Raw genomic sequence first — 13,911 nt, 5'->3', positions numbered from 1 at the left:
ACGACAAGGAAGAATGCCATGTAAATAGACGGCTGCGATCGTCCCGCGGTGCCATCCCATCCGCCCACAGCAAACTGGAAAACCACCCGGGGCAAAAAGTCTTGAAACCGGCGGAGACGCGCGCAGCGCAGACGAAACGGGACAGCAGCGGCGGAGCCACGGCCACCCCCTGTTTCGGCTACCTTCTCCAACAAAAAACAATCCTTCTTCCTTCCCCACTTGCGCTCCAAGCCTACGCTTAATTACTCGCCGATTCCTCCAGCACCAGGACTATATATACAGGGCTCGCCACACCTTCGTTCCTCACCAAAATCTACAATCAACCAACTGCAAAGCAGAAACAGCAGCAAAGATCCATCTTTCTCTCTGAGTTTCCGGAGCGATCGGGGGAGTTGATGGCGACCGCCGGGAAGGTGATCAAGTGCAAAGGTTCGCTCTTCAAATATCCGCCGAAAATTTGCTTGATCAGTGAAGAACCTCCGGAATTTCATCAGTGCTAATTGGTTTGGCTTGGTTCTTGGGTGACTGCAGCGGCAGTGGCATGGGAGGCCGGGAAGCCGCTGTCGATCGAGGAGGTGGAGGTGGCGCCGCCGCAGGCCATGGAGGTGCGTGTCAAGATCCTCTACACCGCCCTCTGCCACACTGACGTCTACTTCTGGGAAGCCAAGGTATGTCCGGGCATCAGACATTCAGACCATAGTTTCAGGTTTCTCAAGTGCGTAGCCGTGATGGAGACATGGACCAGTGGCTAACATGGCGTGGTTGTGTTGTGTAGGGGCAAACTCCGGTTTTCCCAAGGATCTTGGGCCATGAGGCTGGAGGGTACGCATCTTCTCTGTCTCTATCTTATTCTGTTACAATTTTGCTGTTAATTTCGTGGAATCTTGAATCTTATATTATACGGTTTATTCATGTTAGTTTTCATCCTGAATCCTTAGTTGTTATTATAATTTATTTTATTGCCATGATATAAAAATAACACCTTAAGAATCATAGGACAGCTTTGTCACACAAGTTCCCTCAAAGTGCTTTGCTTTGTAGAATAATTCTATTTTTTATATTTTTTTTCATGTTCTGTAGGAAAGTGCATGCATCTACTCTCTATGTTTGTGATCTCATTTTTCTTCATCACTAGCACATTAGTAATTCTCAAAGAAAACAACAAGCACATAACTACATATTTTATAGATTATTTAGAAGGACTTATTTCCTTCGCTGTTCTAAATTCAGTCTTTAGTTGTCATTTTAATTAAGGCAAATACTGTGCTACTCTTAACAGTTAAGTAAGTCTTTTCCCCAAATAATTTTTTTTCCTTGCAGCATTGTTGAGAGCGTCGGAGAGGGCGTGACCGAGCTTGTGCCAGGTGACCATGTTCTGCCGGTGTTCACTGGCGAGTGCAAGGATTGTGCTCACTGCAAGTCAGAGGAGAGCAACCTTTGTGACCTCCTCAGGATCAATGTCGACCGGGGCGTGATGATCGGCGATGGGCAGTCCCGTTTCACCATCGGTGGGAAACCTATATTCCACTTCGTCGGGACCTCTACCTTCAGCGAGTATACCGTGATCCATGTTGGGTGCCTAGCGAAGATCAACCCTGAGGCACCCCTCGACAAAGTTTGTGTTCTCAGCTGTGGTATCTCAACTGGTAAGAGATTGTTCTGATTGATATTTTCCGGTGAAACACCATATTCATGTTGCCTCGATGATAAGTTACTGAGCAGTCATTTGTTTTCTTCAGGTCTTGGTGCGACTCTCAATGTCGCAAAACCAAAAAAGGGTTCGACGGTGGCAATTTTCGGCCTTGGAGCTGTGGGCCTTGCTGTAAGTGACAAAGGATATTTATCTTCCACAATGTACTACTGCAGGTTGATGAGAATTATTGTCAATAACCGTGACTAATTGCTGTATGTTTTCACACGATCAGGCCATGGAAGGGGCCAAGATGGCTGGGGCATCAAGGATCATCGGTGTGGACTTGAACCCTGCAAAATACGAACAAGGTACAGTCTGCTGCTATCTTCAGAAAGTAAAATAAATCCATTTTGGTGAACGTGGGTTTATGGACAACACACTGAACTTTAGCAACATGTCAATTTTCAGCCAAGAAGTTTGGCTGCACCGACTTTGTAAACCCAAAGGACCACACCAAGCCAGTGCAAGAGGTCTGTTAAGTTCTCTGCCCGAGCATGCATCACTCCCTTAGTTTGTTCATGGGCTGCAAAATACTGTGCCAAATGCTCACAGTTGAATTGTGCTCCAGGTGCTTATCGAGATGACAAACGGTGGAGTCGACAGAGCCGTGGAGTGCACGGGTCACGTCGACGCCATGATATCCGCCTTCGAATGCGTTCACGATGTATGTTCTCGGCACAGTTGTAATTTGATCATTTTGAGCCTTGATGTGTGTTTCTGCTTTAAACTGAAATTCTGAAATTTGAATGTAGGGGTGGGGCGTGGCGGTGCTGGTGGGCGTTCCGCACAAGGAGGCGGTGTTCAAGACCCACCCGATGAACTTCCTCAATGAGAGGACCCTGAAGGGCACCTTCTTCGGCAACTACAAACCGCGCACCGACCTCCCGGAAGTCGTGGAGATGTACATGAGGAAGGAGCTGGACGTGGAGAAGTTCATCACCCACAGCGTGCCTTTCTCGCAGATCAACACGGCGTTCGACCTCATGCTCAAGGGAGAGGGACTTCGCTGCGTCATGAGGATGGACGAGTAAATCAAGCTTCTTCGTCACACCCTCGCTGCTTTAAACAAAAGAAAAATAAATTATCAGGACTTCCCTGGACTAATAATGTATAGTCGTTAGATGCGCATGTGTATTTTTTGTCACCAAGAACGAACATGTATGTGTTTTGTGTTCACGGTTTGGTCTTTATATTTCAGTGTGTCACCACCTCTTCTGAGTGTACATGAACATTTTCCAGAGTAATAATAGTCTGCAGTTTCTGCGTTCAAATCGGCATCTTCCTTTTATCGAAACGAATATCGGCGGCTCCGTTGCATGTTTTGCGGTCTTCGCCTTAGACTATTTCAAGTGCAAATCCTAAGGCAAAGCATGTCAGTCTCCCAAATCCACCAACAGACGCTGCACCCACAGCTCCAAACGGCGCAGGGCGACCTCGATGGGCAATCCTCGGTCATGTGTACGATTGCTCCTTTGATGTTCTTGTTAGAGAAATGCCCTAGACTCAATATTTTCTATGTGTTTATGAATAAAGATAGTTCTTGAATGTTATTAATGATGTGTATCAACAAGTATGTGACTTGTTTGTGAGACTATGCATTGTACGATGATTGTCATAAAAAGTCCCTAGTCGAAAGGGCTGCTTGAACGCGCAGCTGACTAGACTAGCATATAACACGGTGGATGGCTCGATCTCACTAGTCATGGAGCATTGGATGCTAGAAATATGGACTTAGAAAGATCTGGTCGGATTTGACGTCGTTGGATCGGAGTTCAAATAAGGTCCGAGTCGGCAGACCCAACCACGAGACGCATCGATCTGAGCTAGCGCATGTAGTCGGGAGGGTAATAGACCTGCTTTGGGCTGACTAAACGTTACTCCGTAACTGGATAGTTATAAAAGTAGATTTCGGACTTGTCCAGACCCATGCTTGGAGACATGGTTGAGCAAGATGTGATTCGCCCCTCCGATCAGGAGAGATATACTCTGGGCTCATCGTGTGATCTGATCAAGATAAGCATGGCCATGCGATAGGGATTATGTGATAATCCGTTTTATGGTCGACATCACTGAAACGGGAAAGAGATCGGGCTAGCACAAGGATGATAAACTCGCCTTGATCCCAACAACATAGGCAAATGGAACCAAAATGTGACATGTTGTACGGGTTCACCAACCGGCTTCATTGTCTACTTGGTGGTTGGTGCGGCTTGCTAGAGGCCGCTACCAGCCGAGCAGATCGGAGATAATCCGACCTGCGACCAAGCCGACTTGAACATAAGGGGTCGCACGCTTAAGGGAATAAACTTGTGAGGCTGGATCTGACTACACAAATCAGATGTGATCCTACTCGGACTTGGATCCATGCCGAAAAGACTTCGGGCTTTAGAATCCGTGCGAGGCCCAAGTGTTGAGCCCGCAACAGATGCATATATATAGTGGGGGTGCGGCATACGGTTTCAATTGATCACTTTGGCGCCGTCACAAGGGCTTTGTATGTATTGCAAATAGCCACCTCCACTCGCCGCCGGCTATATGATTGGACCTAGCAGTTTGTCACACGATGTTTCTTCTGCTCGCGCGGATACCATTAGAGGCGGTGGACTTGCGCCGCTCCGGCAAACCTGTTCATGGGATTCGATCGTTTATGTGGGAGATCGACGAGGAGGAGACGACTCCGGAGACGCGCTGCCTCAACTCTACATCCCCTGCACGGCATTGCACGTCTAGTGGTAACAATCTACTCCTATGATCCATCTCCCGTCGCATGTTCCTATTGATCTACGCATAGACAAAATTTATATTGCAGCCGATGCACCTAGCATAGAGCAACATTTCTTGCCACGCTTAGTCAACCACCACACTCCATGGTGTTTCCTGTTTTGAGACCCGGCGGTCGTTGCGTGAGCATCTTTGCTCGGATATATGGCCGCAGTCCCTCGAAAAAATGGGTAGGAAAAAATAAGGATGCGCCAGTTTTGAATATGAGATTAAATGATTTATCAATGTTTCAAAGTGCTCGATAAAATCAACAACAAATGTAAGTTGCTCGATCGCATGAAACCACCAAATTAGCGATTGGTCTTTATCTCGTCCAAACTGTGTGCATAACAAGGAAGCGAAGGATTACCATGTCAGCCCAGTCAGTTTCTTATGAACTGACCGCAACCATATGCCTGCAGGGCCAATTAAATTGAGTATCGCCATGGGTATCTTGTATGATTCGTGAACCACAAACATATGGAAATACTACTCATAGAGCATTTTTGAGAGTTGTGGGTTATCGCTGATGAAGAGGTCCGTCCCGTGGGTGACGGTTAGGGTTTTATGTCTGGCGATCCGCCCCACGACCAAAACCAAGCCACCGCTAAGGTTCATCGTCCACGCCAAACCAATCTTGATCCTTCTCTTCGTCTTCCTTGCGAGGAGTGGGGTTCTCGTGTCCTTCCGTGATCTCTTGTGCTTCGAACCTTCCCACCACCAAAGGCCTTCTGGATGTACTAGGGCACCTAGTCGTAAAACACTTGAACCTAGTTCATGATCTAGAGGCAGATTAGGAGGGATGGAGAGAGTGGAAGGGATGCTCAAGCGGATGAACTTATCGGAGGCTGAAAGGAAGGGGTGAAGGTAGGATGGAGGAGGACTCTGTAGAAGAATGTTGAGGGGGTGTAGTTAAGGCGATGTGGAAACTACTGTCGAACAAACCGGGGTATGCTTCAGGTATGGAGGTAGCTTTGCCAAGAGCATGGTGCCCGATGAGTAGACTGGAAGTCAAGGAGATGGGCGGAAACAGATTTTTGTTTATGTTCCAGCAGGAAGCGGCGAAGAGGAAGGCCGTGGAAAACGGACCATGGACGTTTGGAAAAGAACTGTTGATCATGGAGGAGTTCAACCCAGCAAAAACTCTAGACGAGTATAAGTTCGAGAAGGTGCCAATCTGGGTACGCATATTTAATGTGCCTTTGGGAATGATGTGTAAGGATCTTGCAGAGGATACGGGGGAACAAATTGGTGAATTGATGGAAGTAGATACCGAGGAGGATGGTACGGCTCTAGCACAATTTTTCAGAGTTAAGGTTCGTATCAGGGTGGAGGAACCAATTATGAGAGGAATGTTCTTAAATGATGAAGAGGATAAGGATGGTGACACAATAGTGGGGGAGAAGGGGAAAGGCAAGGATGGTGAGGATGGAAATAAAAATTGGTGCCATTTTCAGTAGTTTTTGCCAGATTTCTGCTATACTTGTGGTAGAATGGGTCACACAGATCGCGAATGTAAGCAGAAGTTGAAGTGTGGAGAGGTAGCCCAATATGGGAGATGGCTCTGATATTTACCTAAGAGCAACCAGGGTTTGGATGATCGAACGAGGGTTGTGGTAGAGAATACTGGCGGGCTGAATAGAAGGAAGTATGGATGGGCTAACAGTGGCAATGGTTGGGGAAGTGATGGACCATCTTGGAGGAAATCAGGCCAAAATCTACCTTCAAATGGGAGTGGGTGGCGAAAGGGAGGGAAGGATGTTGAAGATACTAGTGTGATGCCCCAAGACCGAGACCTCCATTTTATTGTTATTTTGTGTTATGTTCATGCGTGCTTGCTCGCTTGTGATGTTTGTTTTATTTTATTTTGCATCATGCATCTTCTCCATACCATTGTTGTGTTTGTTTAATTTAGTTGCTCATGTGCATTGCAACTTCTTTTTCTTCTCTTGATCCTTCCATCAACCCCATGCTCACTTCCAACTTGGTTTCACCCAAGATTCAAATCCCTATGCCACTTCCTTCTTTCCCTTTTCTCTATTTATTTGATTTGCAAATAGAATTGCTCAAATAAATGTTCATGTTTTGCCAGTAAATCATATTTACTATGTAGGGTCATCCTATAAAATTTAAGCCCATTTGGATTCATTTGGTTAGGTTATAAATTCATGCAAATTTGAATTAAATTCGAACATCTTTAAATTTATAGTATGTAAAAATTCCCAAACTAATTTGATTAAATCGGGCATATTTCATGGTTTCCAGAAATATGTCCCTCCATCCCTACTTCAACCCCAAACCCTCTGTACTTTTCTCTCTATTTCTGTTTACGCAATAAATAGAAAGGGCATAAGGGAGAGAGAAAGAGCCTACACCCACCAGCTTCTTGGGCCTAGTCCTGCCAGGCCGGCCCATTTGCGCTGAGGCCTCTAAGGCCCAGCCCGCACGCCCCTAACCCTAGGCCCCGAGCTCTCCCTCTCGTTCCTGTGCCTGCCGCCACACCCGCATCGCTCGATCCCCATCTCTCCCTCCTCTCGCTCTCTTTCCTCACGCGCCAGGGAGAAGCCCCGAGCCCTCACCCTCTCTCCTCGCGCCCGAGGCCTCCCTGCCGACCTCGCCGACCCCGCAAGTCGCACCCTCCAGCGGCAACTTCCAGACCCCCGCCGGCGACCTCGACCTTCAAGAGGCCGCAGCTCCTCCGCCCACCTCCTGCTGTCTCTCTCCTTCCCTCTCTCTTTCTTCTCCTCTAACTTCTCTCTCTCCAGGTGCTCAACCACCACGCCACCGGCCTGCTACCTCACCTCCCTGACCCGAATTGGTTTGGTTCTGGCCATCTTCGACGCCTCATCGCCGGATCTCGCCGTCAGGTCCCCGTCGCTCCGCCACTCCAGGGGCCAGCAGGCGCGCCGCCGTCGTCCAGGATCTCCATGACGCTGCCTTGCTGCTTCCTCTGGCGCCCAAGTCCACCTTTGCTGCTTCTCGCCGCCCTCACGCCCCTGCATCTTCCATGGCGCTACTGCCATCCATGGCAGCTCTATCGTCGTCGCCTTGTGTAACGCCCTCGATGCGGCTATATCTCCCACGTGTCAAAGCACGACTTAGAGGCATAACCGCATTGAAAGCAATGTTGCAAGTGAGGTAATCTTCACACAACCCATGTAATACATAAGGGAAAGAGATACATAGTTGGCTTATAATCGCCACTTCACACAATACATGGATATAACATTACATCATCCAGATACACACAAGGTCCGACTACGGAACCAAAATAATAGAAGACTACCCCAAATGCTACACAGATCCCCGATCGACCCCAGCTGGGCTCCACTACTGTTCAACTAGAATGAAACAACACAAAGGACAAGATCTTCATCGAGCTCCTCCTTGAGCTTGGTTGCGTCACCTGCACGGTATCATCGGCACCTGCAAACTGGCTTTGGAAGTATCTGTGAGTCACGGGGACTCAGCAATCTCACACCCTCGCGATCAAGACTATTTAAGCTTATGGGTAAGGTAAAGGTATGAGGTGGAGCTGCAGCAAGCGACTAGCATATATGGTGGCTAACATATTCGCAAAAGAGAGCGAGAAGAGAAGGCAAAAGCACGGTCGAACAACTATGATCAAGAAGTGATCCTAGAACAACCTATGTCAAGCATTACTCCAACACCGTGTCCACTTCCCGGACTCCGCCGAGAAGAGACCATCACGGTTACACACGCGGTTGGTGTATTTTAATTAAGATCAACTTCAGGTTTTCTACAACCGGACATTAACAAATTCACATCTGCCCATAACCGCGGGCATTGTCGTGGTTCTAAGTCTGACAGTAGTGTAGGGGGGTAAGTATGGAGAGGCAAGATCTTAGCTATGGAGAAGTTGTAAGAACGCAGGGTTTACGAGTTCAGGCCCTTCTCGGAGGAAGTAATAGCCCTACATCTCGGAGCCCGGAGGCGGTCGACTGGATTATGTGTGTATGAATTATAGGGGTGCTAACCCTTGTCTCGGAGGAGGGGGTGGCTTATATAGAGTGCGCCAGGACCCCAGCCAGCCCATGTTACAAAGGGTTCAATGTACATTAAGGCAGGGCGTTACTGGTAACGCTAGTAATAAAGTGTTATGATGACCATAAAAGCTACTTAATAACTGACCGTTGTCATGCGGAGTGCCTTTAAGTCTCCTGACTGTCGAGTGGCTTGGTCTTGGTCGAGTGGTTGCTTCTTGGTCGAGCATCTTCGAGTCTATCGAGTGGAACACCTCTAAGTCGACTGAAAGATGTTTTCTTCTGGAGATGTCCTTGGGTAGGCCAGTTTGGACAGGCCCATGCCCCTACCCTAGGTACATAGCTTCATCATTAGCCCCCGAATGGATTGAGGTTTGAGTGGGAAAGGGATTGAGCACTTCTCCGACTCATTTTTCATGCCGTGAGCATTTCTTGTTTCGGATCAATGAACCTGAGCGATGACAGCGACTTCCTTTCCAGTCACCTTGATCCATTCTTAGGGTTTTGTCGAGTGAGTTTCTTTACTTGAAAGGCTCCGAGTAACGGTGCGGAGGAGATCTTTGGTCTGACAAGTTGTTCCGCTGCCCGCAGATTTCATGAGATCTGAATTTTGGGAAGCACGCGGGACGGGGGAGGCCGCAGTAATCGGATGGGATAGAGCAGAGCTGCCTCGATCCCCGCGCCACCTTTTTCGCCACGTATCGCGGGCGCGATCATTACGGGATTTGACAGAACCGCCCGGGCCTACCAGTCAGCCACTCGGAAGCGGCCTCATATAAGGCGTTGGACCGGGGTTCCCCGAACAGTGCGTCCCCATTATCTCTTCTCCTCTTCACGCTCCTCCGCTGCGCCCGCTCTCGCCCTCGCGCCACCGTTCTGCACGCGTCTTGCCGGCGACGATGGGGAAGGAGAAGACAGCGGCTCTGGAGCGGGCGAAGAAGGCGACGGCGAAGTCGAAGGGGAAGGCGACCAGCCGGGGCGGATCCTCCTCACGAATCAGCCTGCCGAAGGGCTGGATTCAGGGTGACTGGATCCACTCAAAGCTCACCCAGGACGACCTCGACGACCCGGCCGAGGGAAGGCTGATCCCCTATGAATCGGCACGGCTTCCGAGGAAGGAATCCAAGCCGCAACCCTAGGAGGGTGAGCCGTTCTTCTTGCCACCCACGTCGACCGTGGATTTTCCTTGCCTCCTCACCCTTTCTTTCGAGGATTTCTGAATTTCTTTGGGGCACAACTCCACCATTTTACTCCCAACACAATCGTTTATCTCGCCGCTTTCATTTCTTTGTGTGAGAATTTCCTGGGTTGCCGGCCTCACTGGGGTCTTTTCAAGCATATTTTCACCTGTCGCTCCCAGACAATGAAAAAGGCTAATCCGAGTGACGAGAGGACTCAAGTGATCCAAATGTATGGGGGTCTTGGTATCCAGATGAGAGGAAAAAGCTCCTTTCCGGCCATGATTCTTCCCGACTCAGTTTGCGGATGGCAGTCGACCTGGTTTTATTGTAAAGACCAGTCGACGCCAGGGCATTCGACTGGCCTCCCTCCCTTTACCATGGACCGAGTGAGGAAACCATCTCCTTTGAAGGTGCTCCCAGAGGAGAAGGCACAGGTGAGGGTGCTGGTCGAGCGAGTGGTCCAGCTTATCCGTGACGGGGTCACCGGTATGGATCTCTTGGAGGTATTCCTTCAGCGGCACATCCAGCCTCTTCGAGCCCGAGACCACCCGATGTGGATGTATTCGGGTCTTGAAGACTCCACTCGGATCCACCCGGAGGAGGTCGACGATGACACACTGGAGAAGTGGCTATCGGGCCTGACTGGAAACAAGGACAACCCCAGGGGAGCCAGGAGAGTTCCTCCATTCAACCAGTCCCATGTACCAGAGAAGGTTTGATTCTGGGCTTTTGCTTGTAATCTGAATTGACTCGTGCAGCTGCCTATACTGTGTCGACTGACTTTGTTCTCTCTCTGCTTTCTTTCAGGCCATTATTGAAATGTATTCAATTCCCAACGGGGAGCAAGAGCAAGCTCTGGAAGGTGAGGCGAGCGGCGGCGACAGTGGCCAGTGGACTTCCGACGGCGAAGGGGACGGAGAGAGCGACGACTCAAGCGACGGAGAAGAAGTCGAGTCGCCTCCTCGCAGGGAGAGGCGATCCAAGCTTGCCCAAGAACGACCGAGCGCCCGTGAAAAGGCAACGGCTCAGGCTGGTCAGTCTTCGAAGCGTCCTCGGATCTCTTCACCAACCCCGACCGAGAAAGCACCAAAGCATCCCAAAGTTGCCGAGCCGCAGACTCGGAAGGCATTGCCGAAGATCAAGATTGACATCACTGTCGCCTCCACGTGGGTGTCTCCCTTTGTATTCACTCGACGCTCTGCGCTGTTTGTTTTTCTTGTTTTAACCGGACGAACTTTGGAACTGTCAGCGCTGCCACTTCAGGGACCTCAGCTTACAGGGACGATGATGAGGTGATGGAGGATGCGGTCACTTCTAATCCAGGTATGATTTCTGCCATACTGTCTTTGTTTGGTCGATTCAACTGCAATGTGCATCATTGGGTGATGTGGTTTTGGCAATTGAACTTTGCATAGCTCCCAACATTATTGACCTCCCCGATGATGATGAAGAGCCCGAGAGGCCTTTGACGAGGAAGAGTAGGCAGGCTCCTACAAGCGAGGCGCTACAGTCGACGCCGAGGACGGAACCAGTCGTTCAGGACACTGGCGACGCCAATCGGGGTTCTGTTACCTTTGTTGTGCCACTGTCGAGTGCCTTGCCTTCTTCGTCGACTGCTCAGGCTCCCGTTGTCCCACCTTCAGTTTTTGCGACCCATCATGTCCCAGAGGACGAAGTGAATGCTGCCAAGGAAGCCATATGTCAGGCGGGCATCATGATGGAGAAGATGAGGACGGTGCGGGACGCCAGTCAGGCCGCCTACGACGCCAGCTCGGCCCTCCAAAGCAATGTTCAGGTTAATTGGTCACTGCTTATTCTGTTAGGATATGCTATCTGAAGACTCTTTCCGAAAAATCTTTGCATCTGTACACCCACTGGGTGCGTTGATTGAAATTTTTGAACCGGTGGGGGCACGCTGAGTGCACCTACTGGGTGTAGTCCCCGAGACTACTGTGGACTGCTGGCAGTCGACTGTACTTGTTGTATTTTTTTGAATGTATAAACCAAACTGGTAGTTTGTCTCTTCCACTCGGTTTGGTTGAGTGGGATCAGAACCGGTGGGGGCACGCAAAGTGCACCCACTAGGTGTAGTCCTCGAGACTATGATGGACTGCTGGCAGTCGACTGTAGTCTGAGTTCTACTTTCTCTCTTTCTGCCTTTTTTTTACTTCCTGGACTCGACTTCGGCGGACCGGTCGAGTGGGATCAGAACCAGTGGGGGCACGCAAAGTGCACCCACTGGGTGTAGTCCCCGAGACTATGGTGGACTGCGGGCAGTCGACCGTAGTCTTAGTATTTATTGTCTTTGTTGTTTTTCGCTGTAAAATAACTTCTCCTCTTTGATTGCAGAAATCTTGTGATCTTGGAGCTCGCTTTGCTGATTTGGAGAAACAGCAGATCCAACTGAACCTTGACTTGGAGCTGACCAAGACTGAGCTGCAAAAGGCTAAGGATGGCGCCAATGGTAAGACGAGTTCGTCGACTGGTTTGTCTTGGGCTTGAGTACCCTTCTGCTCTTTCTGAATCAAGCACCATTTCTTTGCAGAAAAGCTGAGAGAAGCTCTAGTGAAAAAGGACCAAGATTTGGCTGCTGCTCGAAAGGAAGCTGACGATAGAAACGCTCTAGCTGAACAGAAACTGGCTTCGGTCGGCCAGTTGGAAGAAGAGAATACCAGGCTGAAATCTGCTCTGAACGACACCAACAAGGAGTGCTCGCGCTGGAAGAAGGGGAATCTCATCTTGGGCGAGAAGATGGAAAGCATTGCTCGCAGGAGGGATGATCTGGAGAGCTATCTGAGGAGCCTTGCCAAGAAGTTGTTCATCAAGCTTGAAGGTGCTCATTTTGTTCCGACTGATTTTTTTGTGTCGACTCAGTGTACGAAAATTAACTTATCCTTGGATCGTGAATGCAGAGTTTTGCCAGAACTTTGAAGAGGAGACTGGGCAGATCGAACCAGGTTTGGATCCAATCAATTCTCCCGTGAAAGATGAAACTGCCATGAATCTGCTCCGACTGGAATCTCGCATCGACGGTGTCGTGGACTACTTGGCTCGACTGAAGGTCGCCATGTCACGGATCGACCCGGCACTTTGGCCAGAAGCTACGCTCCAAAACGATCTTGAGTCCCTGATGACTCTACTTAACGGAATCCCTGACCGAGTGCAGGAGTGGAAGAAGTCTTCTGCTCGGTGTGGCACTGATGTGGCTCTGTATTTTGTTCGTGTCCACTACAAGGAGGTGCGACAAGATAAGCTGGCCGCAGTCAAGGTCGCCAACACCCAGAAGCATGACTTCCGAACTTTTATGGAGACTTTCATCGCTGCCGCCACTCGAATTGCCAATGGCGTCGACCTGGACGAGTTCGTCGAGCCTGCCAGCCCTCTTCCTGCGGAGTGAACAAACTTTTATGCCCCACCTTAAATTTGCCTCGGAATGCCGAGTGGTTTTTGTAACCGTTAAACTCTTTCGGGCTGAATGCCTGAGCACTTTGATCTGTGGTCCGGACCCTTTAGGATTTATCTGAACTCGGTTTATCGTTGAATATCTTTATAAATCCCCCGTTGAGTGGAAATAGTTCTTCATTCGAGACAACTTTTTTGTACTTGTGGCACAGCTCCGAAGGAGAAGGTAGCAGTCGACCTGCACCTCGTTACTGCAAAGCAGGATGGAGTGCACGTTGTATTTGTGGCGAAGCTCTCCAAGGAGGAGGTGGCCGTCGACCTGCAGCTTGTTACTGCAGGGCAGGATGGAGTGCACGTTGTATTTGTGGTGAAGCTCTCCAAGGAGGAGGCGGGCGTCGACCTGCAGCTTGTTACTGCAGGGCAGGATGGAGTGCACGTTGTATTTGTGGTGAAGCTCTCCAAGGAGGAGGAGGCCGTCGACCTGCAGCTTGTTACTGCAGAGCGGGATGTGTTTTTGTACTTAGGCGAGTGCCTGACCGCGGCTAAGTCTTCAAGTGAGAGAACTTAGGCAAGTACTGGACTGCAGCTAAGCCCCCGAGTGGGAGGACTGCTCTCCACTCGGTAGGATTTTTTCAAACTTAGGCGAGTGCCTGACTGCAGCTAAGTCCTCAAGTGAGAGAACTCAGGCGAGGACTGGACTGCAGCTAAGCCCCCGAGTGAGAGGGCTGCTCTCCACTCGGTAGGATTTTTTCAAACTTAGGCGAGTGCCTGACTGCAGCTAAGTCCTCAAGTGAGAGAACTTAGGCGAGCATTGGACTGCAGCTAAGCACCCGAGTGGGATGGCTGCTCTCCACTTGGTAGGATTTTTTCA

The 13,911-nt window shown here is 49.7% G+C and overlaps 1 protein-coding gene across 1 annotated transcript; it reads left to right on the top strand.

Annotated features, from left to right (window-relative positions):
- Positions 1–220: 220 nt before the first annotated feature.
- Positions 221–2,964, top strand: LOC119286352 (alcohol dehydrogenase 3-like). The gene is made up of 9 exons (XM_037565728.1): positions 221–429; positions 532–668; positions 776–822; positions 1,321–1,646; positions 1,740–1,822; positions 1,926–2,001; positions 2,102–2,163; positions 2,262–2,357; positions 2,446–2,964. Exons 1-9 carry the CDS (start codon positions 396–398, stop codon positions 2,722–2,724), a joined length of 1,140 nt encoding a protein of 379 aa, XP_037421625.1. The 5' UTR covers positions 221–395; the 3' UTR covers positions 2,725–2,964.
- The last annotated feature ends 10,947 nt before the right edge of the window (positions 2,965–13,911 follow it).

This window comes from Triticum dicoccoides, chromosome 4A (assembly GCF_002162155.2).
Source record: "Triticum dicoccoides isolate Atlit2015 ecotype Zavitan chromosome 4A, WEW_v2.0, whole genome shotgun sequence".
Taxonomy (NCBI): Eukaryota; Viridiplantae; Streptophyta; class Magnoliopsida; order Poales; family Poaceae; genus Triticum; species Triticum dicoccoides.
This window is presented reverse-complemented; position numbering and strand designations above follow the sequence as displayed.

Excerpts from the sequence above, each read along its gene's own strand:
- LOC119286352 (XM_037565728.1), top strand. The coding sequence starts at position 396 with ATGGCGACCGCCGGGAAGGTGATCAAGTGCAAAG. Across the intron at positions 1,823-1,925 it reads TTGGAGCTGTGGGCCTTGCT|GCCATGGAAGGGGCCAAGAT; the intron begins GTAAGTGACAAA and ends TCACACGATCAG. Across the intron at positions 2,002-2,101 it reads CCCTGCAAAATACGAACAAG|CCAAGAAGTTTGGCTGCACC; the intron begins GTACAGTCTGCT and ends GTCAATTTTCAG.